Source organism: Sphaeramia orbicularis, chromosome 15 (genome assembly GCF_902148855.1).
Source record: "Sphaeramia orbicularis chromosome 15, fSphaOr1.1, whole genome shotgun sequence".
Lineage (NCBI taxonomy): Eukaryota > Metazoa > Chordata > Actinopteri > Kurtiformes > Apogonidae > Sphaeramia > Sphaeramia orbicularis.
Window position 1 is genome coordinate 9,903,555 of NC_043971.1, and position 19,821 is coordinate 9,923,375.

Genomic DNA, 19,821 nt, shown 5'->3' on the forward strand with positions numbered 1-19,821 from the left:
ACTGCAGCGCAAACCCTTTTGCTCACTTATCTACCTCATTAATACCTCATGTAAACCTTCATTCGGGTTTACCATTTCCATGTAAACAGAAGAGAAAATATTTTATTTCTGAATTAATTTCTTCTGGAAAAATAAATCTGATTTAAAAAACATCATGTAACCGTACCCAGTAACAATCACAGCAACAATAAAAAAATACTTAACAATAAATCGCACTAGCCCTCCTTTTGTAATGTAAAAACACTAAAAAAAATAAATACAATTATAAAAAACAAAGTCAGGCTGCAGATTACCAAAAATAGTCACTTGTCCGATAAAGGGTTAAAGGTTGTTTATAACACAGTAATAGATGCCTGCATAGTTCAACAATCAATACATGTGATCAATGGAAAAGAAACTGGTCTATAATTTTACTATAAGAGGACAGACACCAATCATTTCACATTTATTTCAGATTTCCAATAATCAGATGTCTTAATTAAGAACCTATGTTATTCACAATGACATGGTGGCAGATGATTATTGGCAAAGTGTCATACTGACATGTATTTGAAATTCTGGATTGAGTAGTCTCCTGTTTTAATCAAGTATTATTGACCTCAACGGGTCAATAATACAGATGGTTCCTCATCACATCTGCTGTCCATGCTAATAACCTCTGACCTACAGGCATAACCTCAGGTGCAGTTTACTTTATGGTCATGGGACTTTTAGTTGTTTTCAGTGTTGTGCAAGTTACTTCCAAAATGGATAGTCTGTCCTTGATATGTTTAGCAATTTTGTGTTTTGTGCATAGTCAGAATTTAGTCTGATATGTGTAGGATTTTTGAGTTACTTATAGGATCTGACATAGGAATTTACAGTAGGTTGAAAGATGGGTTAAGGGGGTGGGAGATTAGAAATTAAACTTCATCCCGCTCCTGACTTCCGAGCATGGCGGAACCCATATGGACGCATTGCAAAGAGCTCTGTAAAGTCGGTAATCAAAAATATCTCCTGGAGATATCTCAAGCGTTCAAATAAGTTATAAATTATGACACAAAAGGAAAAAAATGCCTAAAAGCCATAAGACCAGCAAGAAAATACCCCAGGTGAGTAAAAATGTCGAAGAATTTGATGATGCTAGCAACAACGATGCTACAACTGAAGACGCTAATGCTAGCTTAGCCGTCCAGCAGGGTAAATTGCTAGAAGGCGTTACATTGCTAACCCAAGAGATACGGGATTTCAAATGAGACAAAGCACGAACTGGATTAATTTAAATAAGAAGTAAAGAAAACTATGAAAGATGACTTCAAAGAGTTAAAAGAGGAGATGCTACAGAAACTTGAGAACCAGAATTTTAGCATTACCGAGGCTCAGACACGCATAACAGACCTCGAAGCAGTATGTTTCGAAATGAAAGAGACGCTGCTTTCTACAATTAAACAAAACAACGAAATGCATGACAAGATTGTGAATTTGGAAAGTCGTGGGTGGTGAAACAATCTCCGAATATATGGCTTCATCCCACTCTTTTTCCAATGTTGGACTTTCTTTTATATAATCCTTTTGTTGTTTGGTTTTAATGCTAATTCGAAATAAATAAAAAAACAAACTAATATATTACTAATCACTTGTTACCATTATTTAAAAGTATTTCCTTACTTTACAATATTTCCATCTCGGAATTGTAATGTGTTACATGCAGGGGCGCCGCTACCAATTGTAGGCCCCATGAAAGGTAAATGTTGTGGACCCTTCATGGGGGGAGGAGGGGTTCCATACATATCATCACTTAACCTAGCGTGAAAACAAAACTGAACATTGTTTCAATGTCTGACTCCCGGCTTCTGTGCATCTGTTATACAGCGGACTTTACACCACATTTTCACTACTTCTACCCTGTATCCACTGGACCCCCTCCACTGCTCTATGGGCCCCCCACAAACGCTAGGCCCCATGAATTTGTCATGTTTACCCCCCTTATCAGTGTCCCAGATTACATGACTCCTGTATTACTTTTGAGTCATACAGTTTCACGTCATAAATGGCACATGCCCAAACACCCTCCCAATACAAGAGATAGAGCCTTGGACGCATAAATTTACGCCCTGAAGTACATGTGGATGGATAGCTCAGTAAGTAATTCTACGGTCTACGGTGTTTGAATCCCAGCAGGAACGCTTACATTTTTTTCAACATTTTACATTTTCAAACAGGGGGTGTGGCACCGAGGATGTCAGCAGATAAATCCGCAATCGATAAAGCATTCTAACTAGTCATAGAAACGTTAGCTTACCTTGTCATTGCTGATCACAGGGCTCATGCTAACTAGCTTCTGTAAAGCAGGGTTAGGGTTAGTAATGAGCATACGTCCATGTGGACAATGGACTGTCTTCTGCTGTCTTCACCCATTGGCTGAACACCAACAGGAAATAGAACTTTATAGACACATTTCTGATTACTTAAGGCAGTGGTTCCCAACCTTTTTTGCCTCATGACCTCATTTTATCATCACAAATTTCTGGTGACCCCCCACACATTCAAAACGGATACTTTTTTTGCTAAAATTAATTCATTTTTGATCATGTAATAGTTTGCTATACTATATGTTGCAAATAAACGTTAATTTTAGATGACATTTAGTCTATATAATGTATATTATTATGGATGGAGGCAGAAAAGCCAGGTGTAGATTACTGCACAAAGTGAGAATTTTATTTTTCTTCGGTCAGGATATGTACAGTCAGTGCAGCTTGGATTTGCAAGGCTGAATATTAATATTGAAAAAAACAATAACTCAAACTAAGAATTATGAAAGAGCTGCCGCATCTGAAACCAACCACAATGAACATTTGACAGATAAACAGAACCACAGTGCTTTAGTTTCAGCTTCACAGTGAGTCATATCTTTTATGTATTGTGATTGTTTCTCTCAACTCACCATGTTTTACCAATAAATTGGATTTTTTAGTTTTTTTAATCAATAACTAGAAATTTCAGTCGACCCTATTTGAATTCCAGGTGACCCCACGTGGGGTCCTGAGGTTTAAGAACACTGCTTTAAGGTCTCGGGAGCTTGCTGTTTTTTGTTTTGTTTTTGTTTTTTGTCGAGTAAAATATTACTGGAAATTGATTAGTAATGACTTACATTACTGCATTAAGCAAAACGTAATCAGTTACTGTAATGCATTACTTTTGTAACGTGCTACTCCCAATACTGGTTGTTTATTTTTAGCTTTTTTTTCCCACCAAGTCTTGGCTCTAAAGGTCTGGACTTGAATTTGTCATAGATTCGAATGCACAACCAGTCAGAGTATGTGTCCTTCAACGATCTGCCACGCCCTCATCAATCACCTCCCAGGGTGACATGTTCATGAGGGAGACTGAATAAACGTCACCTCCTCAGAGGGAACAACAAGAGTAGCAAAACTTTCTAAAGGACGCCTCCTCACACTTCTGACATCGACTTTCAGAATGAGCAATTGCAGGTGCCACTATGAATTCTGATACTGTCTGTGCCCCAAGCCCAGGTCTGCTCAGTCTATTCAGCTTGCCTCTAAATTCTTCAGCCTAGACAAATAATGTTTGGTCAAATAGACAAAAAATTGACCAGCTGCTCTCAGTGAAAAACATTTAGGGAGTCTGCTCTGAAAAAACAAAAAATATATATCCACTGCCACATCTTTCAGCACAGTAATACTGTGAAGGTATTTTGTCTCTGGAGCAAATAACACATATTTCCAGCCTGCAGGAGTTTGCTAAAAACAACAACAATCAGAAAAGACTTGCCTTTCTGTTGTATAACTACATAACAAAGGGACTGAGGTGCCAATACTGCCACGGATTATTGCTAATCAATGAGACGGAAACCCAAATATATTGACATGGAACTGACACTTTTGCAATAAAAATGAACGATCTTGGTGTCAAATTGTAGAGCAACTCCGATACAAAATATTGTTGCAATGGCTTTTGTCTATTAAATTAAAGAATGTAATATTCATTAATATTTTAACTAGTGACATCCCGATCTGGATTTTTTTGGCTTCCGATTCGATTTTTTTTTAGGATTAGTTTTGCCGAGACAGACTTTTTACAATGAAATTTTGATTTGAATTTGGAGTCATTATTTATCAGTTATTATGCTATTATTTTACTTGAGATCACAATTGGGCTGAATGTAGAACCTGAATTAAAACAAGTATGAGACCTTTGACTATTAACAAGTTTGGTATAATTTTTGCACTTTCCAAATTCCTACTGTGGAACAATTTACAACCTTTGGCAGGCCAGTTTTGTTTGCCACTGCTGTAGTGCATCTATGGACAGGTCCGTCCAGGTATTTTATGGGGGTGAGTTCCGTGCCGTGGTGCAGATTAGTGGATTTCTCGCGGGTCAGGTTGGGGTGGGTCAAAAGAATGTCAGTTTATTTGTGAGGTGGGTTGGGTCAAATAATTCCACAAAAGCCCTGTGAGTTGAAAAAGAACCCGACTCACGCATCACTACCGTACCATAAAGTGGAACTTATAGATGTTTTACTAATTCCCCTAAGTCTCCCGCTGTTGTGCAGCTAATTTTCCTATTCCAACCTTCGAAAACTTTAATTTGAGGGGGCAGGACATTTGTTTACCCCCCCCAGCCCGGATTGGCCCGATCTCATGACCAAATCCAATCTTCGAAAAAATGCCAGATATCTATCTTTAGATTGGTTCGGGACATCCCTAACTTTAACTATATTTATTGTAAATGTACGCGTGTGCCTGACCCACATTTGGAGAAAGGACACAAAGGTTCAGGTGCGACTTATTGATATTGGGGTGTAGACAAATGCCACATTTCCACTACGTGGTATCGGCTCGACTCGACTCGGCCTTTTTTGCGTTTCCATTACGAAAAAGGACCTGGAATCTGGTACCCGGAACTACTTTTTGGGTATCACCTCTACCGAGGCTCCAGGACTGGAGACCAGATACTAAAACATGACGTATAAACACTGCAGACCACTGACTGGAGTCGTCTCTGTGACCTGACGTTTTACAAAAAACAGATGCGGAAGTTGACAGTAAATATAGTGGTAGGTTAATCCACATGATGACAGCCGGCAAATCTACACCATGGTTTGTCGACGTGGTTCAGATGTAAAAATTCAGCATTAGCTTGACGAGAGAACACGAAATGAGCGAGTTTATCAGCAACTCCCTGAGCAGACAACACAGAAGTAACGCACCACATCGCCATGACATCCAGGTACTGTGAAGTCGGTAGTATTCAGTAATGGAAACGGTCTCCAGGAAAAGGACCTGGTACCCGAGCCTAGCTGAGCCATCCCAAATACCAAGTGACAGTGCATAATAAAAAAAAATTTCACCAAAACAATGACAATGTGACAGAAAGAATAATAACAGGACAATAAAAAATGAAAAATTGCTTCAGCTATGCCCAGTGGGTATTTAGGTTCTAGCAAACATGCATAAATGTAAAACCCTTACGCGGGCTCAACTCTACATATGATCCACAGGAGCTTCCAAACCAGTAACCCAACCCTTGGCTACACCACAACAATAAAACACTCCCACACATATAACTATTCTCACACCATGAGCTGTCTAGGTTGTATTTTCAAGGCTCAGTTTATTGTCATTCAATCCATGTAGCACACAAAAGAATGAAATGTGTACTCAGGTCCCAATGCAATCATCTCAGCAGTAAGGTAAACAGTAAAAGTATTTAAAAAGTATGAAAATAACAGATACATAACACCACACATGCAAGTAAAAACCTGCAAAAAATAAATAAATAAATCACATTTATTCTGCAGATACCTGTGCACATCTCAAAATATAGTAGGAGCTAGTATTGTGACAGTTTTCACATTGAACTAGAGGAACTACAAATGCTAAGTACTAGTAATTTCTTTTTTTTTTTTCCTAAATTTCCTAACGACATGAGCCAGACTTCTCCCATAATTAGCATCCATTCTTTTATTGGATATTACTAAAAAAACAAACTGCAAAACCACTAAATATTACATGCTGTTAAATCTTGGTTTTGTTGAATCTATATTTTAATTTCTTGTGTAGTTTATAATGATTGTTACATTATTAAACTTCACCTCAAATTCATTAAAAAAGTAGAGACCATAACAACATCCTAAAGACCAAACCTTATCATAAATGTTAAATAAATACTTTTCGGCTAAAATTGACTTAGGGGGTCAAATGAGTGGCCACTTTTGTCCAAAAAAAAAAAAAAAAAAAAAAAAAAAGTTGTAAGAAATGCATAGAACTGTGTTGAAATAATGCTAATACATTTGTGCACAGACTACTAATATTATTTGACAGTGGAAGCTATATTTTCAGAAATATTGGATTCTGAATGCACGTGTATGTGAAAACTTTTGCTGGTGGACGGACGTGACATTACCCATGATGATCTGGTCAGTACCAGTACTTTATCAGTAATAAACTTATATACTTACTATTGCTAATAATAATCTTCATAAATGTTAGCTGTTATTGTTTTAGATCCACAATACTGACACAAAAACACTAAATGTGGCAGTGGACGGATGTGACATGGTTGTTCTGGATCCCATCATACTGATGCTCGGCAGCCATGTCACTGTTTTCACAAATGATCCCTGTGCAAAAACTAGGATCATAATTATTTATTGTATAGTTTATCATCATACTAAAGAGTAAATAACAATATAGAATTGTTATTTCTTTATAAAAATGCTTATTATTAGAAAACTATTGATTTAAAAAGTGACGTGTGACATTCTTAATGTATGTATTGGTGGAACATAAGCAGGATGGATCAGCACCATACTCCATATTGAACCTGTAAAACTAAAACATGTGATATGTAGAATAGAATCTGGTAAGAAAAACTGGGGAATCTAAAAGAATAGAATATTTGTTTTTCAGGTAAATTCAGTTCAAATATAACTTGGCTATTTGTGACATGAAAATATAGCATTAATTGTGATGAAATTGGACATTTTTGATCTGAAAACATAGTTCATATGAGCATCAACATGTTGCAACAGAACTGAAATCCTGTCAATTTGCAGAACTTGCATTTACCAACACAAAGTTCCTTTAGGGTTGGGATTCACTTACATTCATTTCTTATGCACAAAGACATAAATAAGACCTCTAAGCAAATTTTAGCTGTTTTATACAAGTTGGAAAAAAAATGCATTTTTTTACTGAACAATATGTTTCCTCATCATATTGTCATGCTATACCGTCAGGCTTGAAATGGCGTAATCGGTATGAGGAGTGGAAAATATGCCAGCTTCATCCGTCACAGTCGCTCAAACACTGAGGGCTTCTGCGGTGGGAACTCATGATGAAGCGACAGAGCTAGACTCAGTGTTCTGACTAGAGAACAGTGATGGGCTTTGTTCGTGCTTCGCTCCCATGGGATCCAGTTTGTCTGATGGTAATGGGTATGTGTCCATATGGGGGGGATTCAGGCCATCATCCAACATACAGGGACCCTCCATTAAGAGGACACTATCTAGGCCGTAGAAGGAAATCCCATTTAAAGCATTTTCCTTGGGGGATTAATAAAGTTGCTGATGCGCTTTTTGAACTGGACTTCAATGCTACGATGATTAGGATATATTCTTGGATGGAGAACCTCTGATTAAAGGTTCAATTCATCCAAATAAGGAAAATAAAACATGTATATAGTCTAGGGATGTAACGATATGAAAATTTCATATCACGGTTATTGTGACGAAAATTATCACGGTTATTATTATCACGGTATTGTTGAAATTGTGCGCAAAATGTTCAAAAAGTACTTATACACATACTGAAATAATTTAACCAAGTTGTATTTAGAAAAAAAATAAATAAAATAATTGGCACGATGCACTTTCTGTGGCAGAAACATTCAAGTATTAACCCTTAGTGGTCTGAGTCTATTTTGCCCGTTTTTCAGTACTTTTGATTTTTCCTTTGTATACTATATAAACAAATGTTTCCTATTCCCATGTTTGGGATCTTCTTTTCAGCACAACTTCATTTATATCATTTGTCTATTATTTTTTCACTTTAATCTACTATATCAACACAAAGGGACAAAAAACACACAAAAAAGATGAAATCCAAATTGAAAAATGTATATAATTTATTGCATAAATAACAAAGATGCTTAACAAACCTTTTCAAAGACTTTAAAAGTGAATATTGGTTCCAAATATTAGGTATAGACAATTAAACTGTAATAAATTAAAACTATTCTCAAATATTTGACATAAAAACATATCTTTACATAGGCATTTTCTCCAGAAAAGTGCGGTAATCAAACACAGTAATCATGATAATTAGAATTTAAACGGTAATACTAGCCGTTGGCAATTTTACTACGGTTTATCATTATACCGGTAATCGTTGCATCCCTAATCTAGTCTGTTGGTTTTCCTCAAAAAAGCAATAGAGGTTAATGCAGTTTTGTCAACCAGAAGTCATAGCACCAAAAGAAGAAGATGACAAAATAATCAGTGCCCCTGAATTTCCAAATAGAAAAGTTAAGGGGTTTACCGATACTGATTAGCGCAATGGAATCGATTACAGTTGGTTTTGTGAAGATCTGGATGCAGTGCATGGTAAATCAGCAGGAATCAAAGTAAAAAGATAAGAGGTAGCGGAACCAAATGTCTACTCTGTTACAAAAGGACTGTTGAGGTTAGAACGTCATCCATTTTACCATCAAATCTAACTTGTAGTGCATTCCATTATTTTACTTAGAGCGAGAAACAGACTTTTGCAGAAATTATTTGTTTTAGTATCACAGGATGAAAAACATAGAAGGAAGTTTAATTTTAAACGGCAAAGGGTTCGGACGAATGTGAAGCAAATGTGTAGTTCTGCTGGTGTCAGAATGTGGAATTCTTTGGCAACGGAAGAGAAGAGCTGTACACATATTTTTCGGTTTAAGAGGTTGTATAAGGAAAGAATAGAGAAGCTTTATAAAAGCATGTAATTAAATAATTTTACTTATGGATTTTGGATTTGTTTTATTTTCATTGATTATCACGTAAACTGTTGACTGTAATAGCTGTAATGGCAACTTATCTGATGTAAGCAAGAAAGGGGCAGGTATTATATGTTTTCTTCATCCCACTCTTTTCCAATCATTTAGATTGGAAAGAATAAATAAAAGGAAAAAAAGGGGGAAAAAATGCATTTTGTCAAAAGGATGAAATTAAATTGTTATATGGCAAAATATCAAATCTGTTTTTGTAATTAATCGGCCAAATCTCAACGAACAAAGGATGGAGCAACAGTGGTTATGAGTGAACAATAAAGGATGAATGATTACAGGAAGTAATGATAGTGAGGAAAAAAGCTCTCAAACAGAAATGTTATATTTTCAAGTGCAAATATTTATATCCACACCTTTGCACAACTGTAAGGGAAGGTTCTGAGTGAATGTAATGAATGTGGCCCTTGTCGACAGGCTACAAGGCTAGCAAAAAAAACACTACTTCTTGTTCCTCCTTGCTCAAAAACAGCAAGAAAAAAAATCTTACTTCATTGCTTTAAGTCATGCAGTTGTATTAATATGGCCCAGTTCCACAAACATTGAACACATCCTGTCCTTCAATCCTTGTTTCCACTAAGGAAGTCACAAACACATCAGTGTACTCTGCTATTTATGTATGGAATTCCTAAAAAAAAAAAAAAAAAAAAAAAAAACAAAGGTGCTGCCATTGTATCCTCAAAACCACATTGATAACAAGTGATGCCAGGCACAACAAACCCCACCCCCTCTCCCGTATTGTAGTTTATTTCAGCATTGATCCAGCTGATGTCATCATGTCTGTATATGTGCTGATATCAGCATAGACAAATTTCACCCATTCCACTGGTCAACAACAAATTTATTTGTTTTAGTGTAAATACATGAAAATATTTACATTTACAAAGAGAAAAATTTGGAGTTGTCATTATTTCTATGTGATTATGATTTTACTGGTCTGACCCACTTTAGATCATATTGGTCTGAATGTGGAACCTGAACTAAAAGGATTCTTAATATTTTGGTGTAATTTTTGTATTTCACAAATTCATCCCCAGGGCCATACTAGACCCTTTGGCAGGCCGGATTTGGCCCCCGGGCTGCATGTTTGACATCCCTGTTCTACAACATTGATTCACCAGTAAAACCCATGAAGTTGGATCAATGACAGTGGGATTTTTTATTACACTGGTCAACAACAAATTTATTGTTTAAGTTTTTTGAGCTGATTTAGGATCATTTTGGTGTGCTGAATCCAAAAATCACATTCATTTTGCTCAATCAGGTCAACTTTCTGAACTATGCTACATATTGGCTTTTTAACATTTTTGCTTACATTTATGGGCATTTTCACATCATATGATACAAAATTCTTTCATATTTCTTGCAATAAACGACTTCTGAAGATTTTAATTTTGCCAATTTATGATTGTTTTTTTTAATATTACAGGTGAATGAAATGGCTTCGACTAGAAGATCTTGCAAAAATAAGCCTGACGTATTCTGCTACATCTGCGGTGAATACACCATTGTACCTAACAGGAATCAAGTCACAAGTTTGACGCATTTTGTAACAAACTACATCAACGCAATATATAGTAAATTTTTTCACATTATGTAGTAAGTTATTACAATTTGAGAAATTTATTACAAAATGCACTTGACACATTTTTATTAAAAAAAAATGAAATAACGTGGTTCATTATGTAATAACAATCCAAATTAATATAATTTCAGAACAGTTTAGAAGAAATTAGTCACAGGAGCTACAGGTAATGGAATCAGAACTTTAACCACACAGTTTAAAGATTAATTTAGCACATTATGTTTTCCTGAAAATAAAAATGCGTCAAGTGCATTTTGTAATAAATCTCTCAAATTGTAATAACATACTATATAATGCGAAAAAATTTACTACATAATGTATTGAGGTAGTTTATTACAAAATGCGTCAGTTTATTACATAATGCGGCTTTATTACAAGATGACGTGACATTCTCATTACATTTTGAACTTTTATTACATAATGGGAATTTATTACATAATGCGGCTCAACATACCTAAAGAGGAATAAAAACATTCAGGAAAAAAAAAATCTGGATTTAGGTTCTTATAATTCATGCATGAAAGGGTTAAAGGAGAAATTGTTTTTATCATGATAGGAAACTCCCGACAGCATGTGAAGGTCATTATTACTGTAAATAACGAAGTTATGCTTGGATCCCCTTTGCAGTGAAATCCATACTCTAAGGTAGCAGTTGTAGTATTATATTTTAGCATTAGAAGTAGATAAAGCTATCTTGGTGTTTATTTCTATCAGGCTCCAATGGTGTGAGTGACAGAAATACAATTTAACCTCCACTGTTTTGGGGACAAACTAAGAAGCCAATTACTCAAAATCTATAAGTAGGTAAAAAAAACCTTATGCCATCTACCTTGTTATCCCGGCCGTTTCACTGACTACACCCAGGATTCATTAATTTTATTTCCATTTCAGACATTGTCAGTTTTCCATAGCTGCCCTTTCAGGTTTGTTAATTGTCAAGTTCACAGGAAAGAAAAGTGGGTCCACATCTGCAGTGGGAGTTCTGCAAACATATACACATGAGCTATTAGGCTTGTCAATCAACGCGCAATTCACCGAACCCTTTGGATCCAGTCGGCCGAGACAGACGAGCGAACAGCTGGCCGCCACTTTCAACTCACTGCGGCTACCTGGCTTGGCATCAGCTGTTAGCGACCGAAGCCACTCTGCCAAATGCTGCATGTGGCAGGACGGCTGGGCAGTCTGTACCCGGGGAGCGAGGTGAAGGAAGGGGTAGGGGCAGGCAAAAGCGCCGTTCTGAGAGGTCAGCCATATAACAAACCTTTGGCTGAGCGTTGTTAAAAAGACTCGCAGTCGCCTCTCGTGGAGCTGGAGGGGTGGGGGGGGGGTTGAGGGGAGGGGAAAGAGAGGTTTAATGGCACTAATAAGGCCCGTGGAGACAGGTGACATCATCCTTTAGGTCAACCTGCGACACAGCCACCCCAAAAGGCAGCAGAAGAGGAGCGGAATTATTCCACTGACATTATTCCAGTATGAATTTAACTGTCAAGTAGTCAGGCAGTTGGGGGGCAAAGTGACTGTAATAATATTCAAAGCAGCAGCTGATGGAGTGTGTGCGAAAGAGAGCGACTTCTGCGCGAGAGCGAGAGTGCGCGCGGGTGATTGACTGAAAGCGAGAGTGTTATCCTCTGTCTGATTTCAGCCCCCTTCTCTGATTTCCTCATCATCAGCCAATGTCTGTGTCACCATCAGGTGGAGAGGCAGTCATCACTAGGCTGGACAGAGGTAAAAGCAATCAATATCTGACTTCGGGGGGGGAGGAGTCATCGTGCAGCTCATCACCAGGCTGCACACACACACACACACACACACACACACATCCCTGTGGGACGTTGCTTATGATGGGAGATTCATCGAGTCGTCTGTCACCCTGTCAAACCTCCTTGATCTAGCGCTGCATAATGCCCCTATATGACGCTATACATTACCCCTTTTAAGACATTTACCGTGGCAATTGAGGTTAAGATGAAAGGTGAAAACCGTTGGCGAGCCTCCTGCAGCGTAAACCCACCCAGACGAGAATCTCCCTAATTCACCACCAGTGCCCCCACCACCCCACCTCCCCACTCCCCCACCCCCACCCCCACCCCTTCTGCCTTTTCTGAGTAACATTGCAATACAGCTCCTGTGATGACAGCTATTAGGACTCCGGGGAGGACGAAACAGTAAAGACAGCTTGATTTAAGTACTCACAGTTTTTCCAGGGCAGCCAAGCCGTAGAAGGAGCCATTCCTCAACAGGGAGATCTTGTTGTTACTCAGGTTTCTGTTTTAGGGGCAAAAGATACGACAAGGGAGAGGAAGGACAAGATGAGCATACAGAGCGAGTAAAAAGGGAGGTACATTTGGTAAATATGACAAAAAACACAGAGCTGCAGGAAATGACTTATTCAAATGGCTGATAAATTGTTTATCCTCTAACTGTCAATATGTTGGCGAGAGATAAGGATTTACGTGTGATGAGATTGCGGCTGTAAATTTCCTCATCCCGGCCACGTTTCGGTCTTGTTTATGGCCGTTTGTGGTTAAGATGGGGTAATGATCCAACCCCCCCCTTCCTGCGCTCCCCCCATGTCAAAATATTGGTCTAATAGAAAAGCTAAAAGAAACGCCACTTCAGCACAATTCAATCACCCATTGCTCACATTACAACAGCAAACAAATCAATGAAATGCACCACAGGAATCTTCAAATGATAAATTAATATTCAGAGAGACGTCCTTTCGGTTATGTCAGCGTGTTCTTCGTTTGTTTGTGTTCTTGGATGGAAGCGGAATGAAAAGTATATGTTCCGTAACACGTGTTTTCCGTTTGGTAAGAAAAGGAGAAATTCTTGGACAAGGGTTTCCCACAGAGTGTGTTACCAGAAGGCGCACTCACACATTTAACACACACACACCAAATCTTGTCACATTATTCAGTACGCTGGGCCTTGGGAGTTGAGCTTTTCAATCCGAAACACAGCAGAACTGAAATACAGACAAGGATGAACTACACAAATGCCACACTTGTACGGTCCTCTTTGCCTCTTCTGATATAACAGACACACTTTGATACGCGATGACAAGACAGAATAGTTTAAGATTTTAGTAAAGCTTTCATTTTTTAATACAATACATACAATACAAAATAGTGCAATATTGATTGACTAGGGCTATATTCAGTGTAATAATTTTTAACATCAGATTTTATCCCAGATTTCATTATGTGCATTATTTATTTATTGGTTTTTATACATTTTTATACTGACTGTTTTATTCTGTCTATAAGTGTTGTAACCATGTGTATTTTTTAAGAGACCAATGCATTGTCATTTCATTTTTACATGGCATCTATGATGGAAATGTTTAAATGACAAATAAAGAATTGGAATTTTTCATTTTATTTTAAATGACAAAGTTTGCATCCAGACCCTTAACATGGTCTCAACCCTTAAATACCCAAATATACACCAGTGTCCAAAAGCGTCGACCAATCTAAAATGTTTAATACGTTACAGCATTGAAAGAATTTACAATACAGATAATTTACAATGATCTCCATCCGTGGGGATCAAGTTGGTCGTTGTTTTATTTAACCCATAAAGACCCAAACATCCACCACTGGCCAAAATCATATACTGATGTAAAATGTTTAATACCTGTTGATCCACTAATCCTATCAATACATGTAAATAATTGGTGTAGAATACAGTTTGTCATCAGATATGACCCATTTGGACGTTCAGAGGCTCCATAGTTACCATGGAAACAGTCATCTTCTACAACAGGGGTGTCAAACTCATTTTGGTTCAGCTAAATTTGATCTGAAGAGGGCCAGACCAGTAAAATTTATATATTATGTTGTTATATGTCAACTCCAAACTTTTCTCTATGTTTTAGAGTGAAAAAAAGTAAATTTACATCATGAAAAGGTTTACATCTACAAACTATCCTTTCAAAAGATGTGAATTACATGAACAAACTGGAAAAATAAGTATAATTTTAACAATATTTTGCCTCAGTTTTTCATTTTAACATGTACATTATAACTTACAGATCACAGTGGATCTACAAATCCACAAAACATTTAGTAACAGGCAGAATATTGTTGAAATTGTACTTATTTCTTCTCAAACATTTCAGGTTGTTCATATTTTTTCAGGTTATTCACATTTTTGGCAAAATTAATCTTTGTTTTAGTGTAAATACATGAAAATATTTACATTTACAAAGAGAAAAATTTGGAGTTGTCATTATTTCTATGTGATTATGATTTTACTGGTCTGACCCACTTTAGATCATATTGGTCTGAATGTGGAACCTGAACTAAAAGGATTCTTAATATTTTGGTGTAATTTTTGTATTTCACAAATTCATCCCAAGGGCCATACTGGACCCTTTGGCGGGCCGGATTTGGCCCCCGGGCTGCATGTTTGATACCCCTGTTCTACAACATTGATTCACCAGTAAAACCCATGAAGTTGGATCAATGACAGTGGGGTTTTTTATTACACTGGTAAACAACAAATTTATTGTTTAAGTTTTTTGAGCTGATTTAGGATAAGTTTGGTGTGCTGAATCCAAAAATCACATTCATTTTGCTCAATCAGGTCAACTTTCTGAACTATGCTACATATTGGCTGTTTAACATTTTTGCTTACATTTATGGGCATTTTCACATCATATGATACACAATTCTTTCATATTTCTTGCAATAAATGAGTTCTGAAGATTTGACTTTTGCCAATTTATGATTAATGTTTTTTTTTAATATTACAGGTGAATGAAATGGCTTCGACTAGAAGATCTTGCAAAAATCAGCCTGACGTATTCTGCTACATCTGCGGTGAATACACCATTGTACCTAACAGGAATCAAGTCACAAGTTTCATAAAGTGTGCTTACCAATCTTATTTTGGTATTAATTATTATATTTTGTGAGAAGATCAAAATTTTCAAAATCAAATTAGCAAAAGAACCTGACCTGATTGAGAAAAACAGATGTCATTTTTGGATTTAGCGGTGCAAAATGGTCCTAATTCAGTTGAAAAAACCTAGAAAACTTGCAAAAAACATTTTTTTGTAACCCAGTGTTATCAATTACTAGAAATTTCAGGTGACCTCATTTGAATTCCAGGCGACCCCACATGTGGTCCCAACCCCAAGGTTGAAAAACACTGGGTTAACAACTTACATTTCCTTAAAACTTAATTTAAAAAAAAAAAAAAAGCATATTCCCCTGTCTCTCTTGCCAATTATCCTACAGGAAGTAGAAAAGACATTTTAGGAAAAATAATTACTGGCTCTTCAGTTTTCAGCTACTAAAACTCTTTGCAAGAAAATGGAATAAGCACATTTTCCCTCACGTTGAGTCATTTCCTTAGTAAAGGAACAGTACAGCACTAAAACAGTGCATGTACATGTGGTGAGTTATGCTTGGAAAACTCCCAGAGTGACTTGTTAGACCACATAAGGACTGTTTTACCTGCTGCTCAGTGTAAGAGACATTTCAGACTGCAGGGATTAAGTCTCCGCAACCACTCGGCTAATAAGTTCCACAGTGTTTGTCCAGTATAACCCAAACACATAAGCACCTTAGAGCCAGTTACTGCTGGAAACACAGTAATACAACAGGACAGTACACCACATGAGTAATGAGAAAGGCATTAGTGGGGCTGTAGGAAAGCAAAGCTAAACTAGGTTATTTTTTTTATTTTTTTTTTGTAGGTTCTTTCAAACAATCTACAAAAGTCATGTAAACAAATTAGCAATAAATAAAATGTGATAGCAATGAGGAACTTAATTATTTTACAAATGATTTCTGTCTGTGCTGTTTTGTTTGAGCCTTTATCTCTACTGGTTTGACTGTGGGACCTAGGTGGGAAGGGTGGGTGGGGGTGGAACAAGGCCAAGAGCGACTGATCCATTACTTCTTAACGTCCAAATAATTGGAGTTTTGGTTTTTTTTTTTCCCCCAAAATTAATATTATCTGGTTTCTTTCCTTTGACTGTAAAAGCATATTTTCCGTATGGCCCCAAAACATTCACTACAAAAACCATTAGAGGATTCCGAGCTGTGAGGAAACTTTCACCATGTTTAATACTTAGACCAACTAATTTATCAATTAACCCATAAAGACCCATTGTTACTTTTCCAGCAGTTCCCAAATTAATTTTTCTCCTCTATTTAACTTTTCTTAAGCATTTTACCACCATTTATTATATTATTATCCTCTGTATTTTGCGTTTCTTCAATAAAAATCTGGTATTTTCCCTAATTTAATTGACTGATCATGTAGATGTTCATAAAAGCTCACATTAAAGTTAATTGCCATAATATCAGAAACAGAAAAATGAAGAAAATGGGGCTTTTTCAGCAAAGATATCAATAAGTGAACATAAAAAACAAGCGTCTCCATCCACTGTCATTGATCCAACTCCATGGGTTTTACTGGTGAATCAGTGTTGTAGAAGATGACGGTGTTTCCATTGTAACTGCGGAGCCTCTGAACGTCCAAATGGGTCATATCTGATGACCATGAAAAGATGAATAACTGTATTTTACAACAATTATTGACATGGATTTGATAAGTTTAATGGATCAGAAGTTATTAAATATGTTATATTGGTAGATGTGGTTGTTTGGGTCTTTATGGGTTAATAAGGAATATAATAAAAAAAATAAATAATTGCTAGTTGCATTTAAAATAAGCAAAGGATTTAGCCACATTTGACTCTAAATCTATTGATAATTAGCATTTTGATGTACTCCAGAGTCCATTAAATACATCCAGGCCTGATAATAAAGAGCAGAGGTGGTGGATGAGGTTGATAAGTAAAGTACAATTCTTAAAGGAGTGATATTTTGCTTTCTTTTTTTTTTTTTCAAATTTTGTAATGGAATTATGCATTTTAAAACATTTCCTTGTGGTCTACATAAACTGTAAATGCTATGTTTGGGTCTGAGTTCTTCATTAATTCAACTCCACTGGTCCATCTTCAACCCTATTTCTGAGTAATGACACCAGAAAGGTTGTTTGGAGCGCTGACCCTTTAAATGCAAATGAGCTACTTCACACCCCACCCCCTCCAGGTTGCTGCTGCTCACAATTAAATTATGTCATACTTGGAGAAATGTTCGTTGGAAGTCTTGACCTTATATGTGCAAATGTCGGGACGTAACTAGTTATACACATAACAAATTAAGCAGGAAACATATTTTAAACATGATATTCACAATTTAGAATTTGTTGTAAATTTGTTCATCTTATTTGTAAAATTTCATATACATAAAAACAAATACACTAGAACACACTCAAATTTTAAAATCTTCCTATTGGAATTTGAAAATTACATTAAATCTTTAGAATTTATCCATAATAAAAAAAAAAGCTCTAACACTCTGGCTATTCATAAACAATTATTTAATGTTGACAGAACTCTCTGTTGCGTTTATTTATCTATATTCGTTTGATTTGTTATTTTTATTTATTTATTTATTTATTTTTTATATTATTTGTATATTATGCTCTGTATCTTTAACCCTGTCATGCATAGCCACTCCAGTGGACAGTTATTCTACAGCTGTTCTTTTGTATATTCATGGGCTTTGATGTTTTAGTTCCATATCAACCAACACAGTGAACACTTACGCACCATCCCATACAATGACATTCAGACCATTACTGTAACTTTGCTGTTCTTGATAAACCTGATCTGCACTAACCTGTTTAAGTGTAAATCAGTTGTTATTTGTAAGACAAGAAGGGTTTTTTTTGCATATTATCTCCATGAAGTGAGTAATTACTAGCATTAGAATATGTTAAAATGTGAGAAGACATCAGATTAGCAGCATTAAAAATGTTTTTATTTTATTGTTTTCATATCACTTTCTGATATTGGGTTTTAAACATTTTCTTTACTTTTCTTTACTTCAAAAATTAAATGCATGGATATTTTTGTAATTCCATAGGAAAAAAAAAAAACTTGATCGCATTGTTTTTTTCATGCCTAAGGAGGAATAAAAAAACTGAAGAAAATAATCTTGACTAAGGTTCTCACAATTCATGCATGAAAGGGCTAAATCTATGTGTTATTTTCTTAAACTTATACGTTCAAATTATTTTTCCCTTTTGACATCTTGTTTGTTCAAATTTTTGTACTGTATACTTATTTTTTTTCAATAAAGTTGAAAAAAAAATTAAGCAGGAATTAAAACAGTTGTAGAAATCCACTAGATTTTTGCCAAAATTAATATAATGATAGCTTTGCAGCACGTGGAGGGTTCAAATTCAAACTTTTTGAACTATTAAGGTCCAAATACACAAATAAATGAACCATAGACTAATAAAAGTGGGTTTAGCTGAATATGCCCCCTTTAAAAGACAGAGGAAAGCGCTAATGCTAGCACATTAGCTAACCGACATTAGCTCCCACTGCATTGGTCCAATCAGATCATAAAACAGTTTTCTGATGCAAAATAAGGCTTTTATAAGGAGTTCCACATTTTTACACTTTGTGTTTCATTTGTCAGCTCTTTATCTGTTGTTTCCAGCACAGAAGAAGAAAAATAAAGTGAAAAATCAACAGCAACTTAAACAACTTAGCACAAAATGATTAGCTTAAACAGTCAGTTACAAACCACAACCTGCTGGGAAAAACACTTCAATAAATGTAAGTTCAATAAAAACATTTTAATTCATTCTGGTCTCACTCACTAACATGCCTCATTAAAAATAGAATTTATCGCAAATGAACATACAAACACCACCATTCCATTGTAGACTGAAACAGGAAGTGAGTTTAGTGGAGGCCCCAACTACAGCCTTCAGCCAGTGTTAGCATTTTACATAAATATTCACATTACATTTCCGTCAATTGTATCACCATTTATTTGGATAGTTTCCTAAATGGAGTGTTTGCATTTTAGCTAACATTAATTTCCAATAAATACTCACTTTTTGCTGTGTTCTCTGAATTCTGGTAAAAGATCTGAAAATGTGGAGTCTGAGCATTTTAACACATCAAACAGGAAGTGGATCGGACCATGAGAGGAACGAGAGCGGGGGGAGGGAGGGGGAATTTCCAGCAATAATTTAGGAAATGTTTATTTTAGTTCAATTTTTATGTTAAAAAATGTTATTCTTTACTTGTAAATATTGTTTGCTACTTATTTGATTTGATGAATATTTGTAAATGTACAGGTAATAGG

The 19,821-nt window shown here is 36.1% G+C and overlaps 1 protein-coding gene across 2 annotated transcripts in view; it reads right to left on the reverse strand.

Annotated features, from left to right (window-relative positions):
• adgra1b (adhesion G protein-coupled receptor A1b) overlaps positions 1 to 19,821 on the reverse strand; it is a 667,465-nt gene that overhangs the window by 574,591 nt on the left and 73,053 nt on the right. For both annotated transcript variants that reach the window (XM_030155759.1, XM_030155758.1), the window contains exon 2: positions 12,824 to 12,895. In XM_030155759.1, coding sequence (XP_030011619.1) covers positions 12,824 to 12,895 — 72 coding nt within the window. The remainder of the gene's footprint in view (positions 1 to 12,823; positions 12,896 to 19,821) is intronic.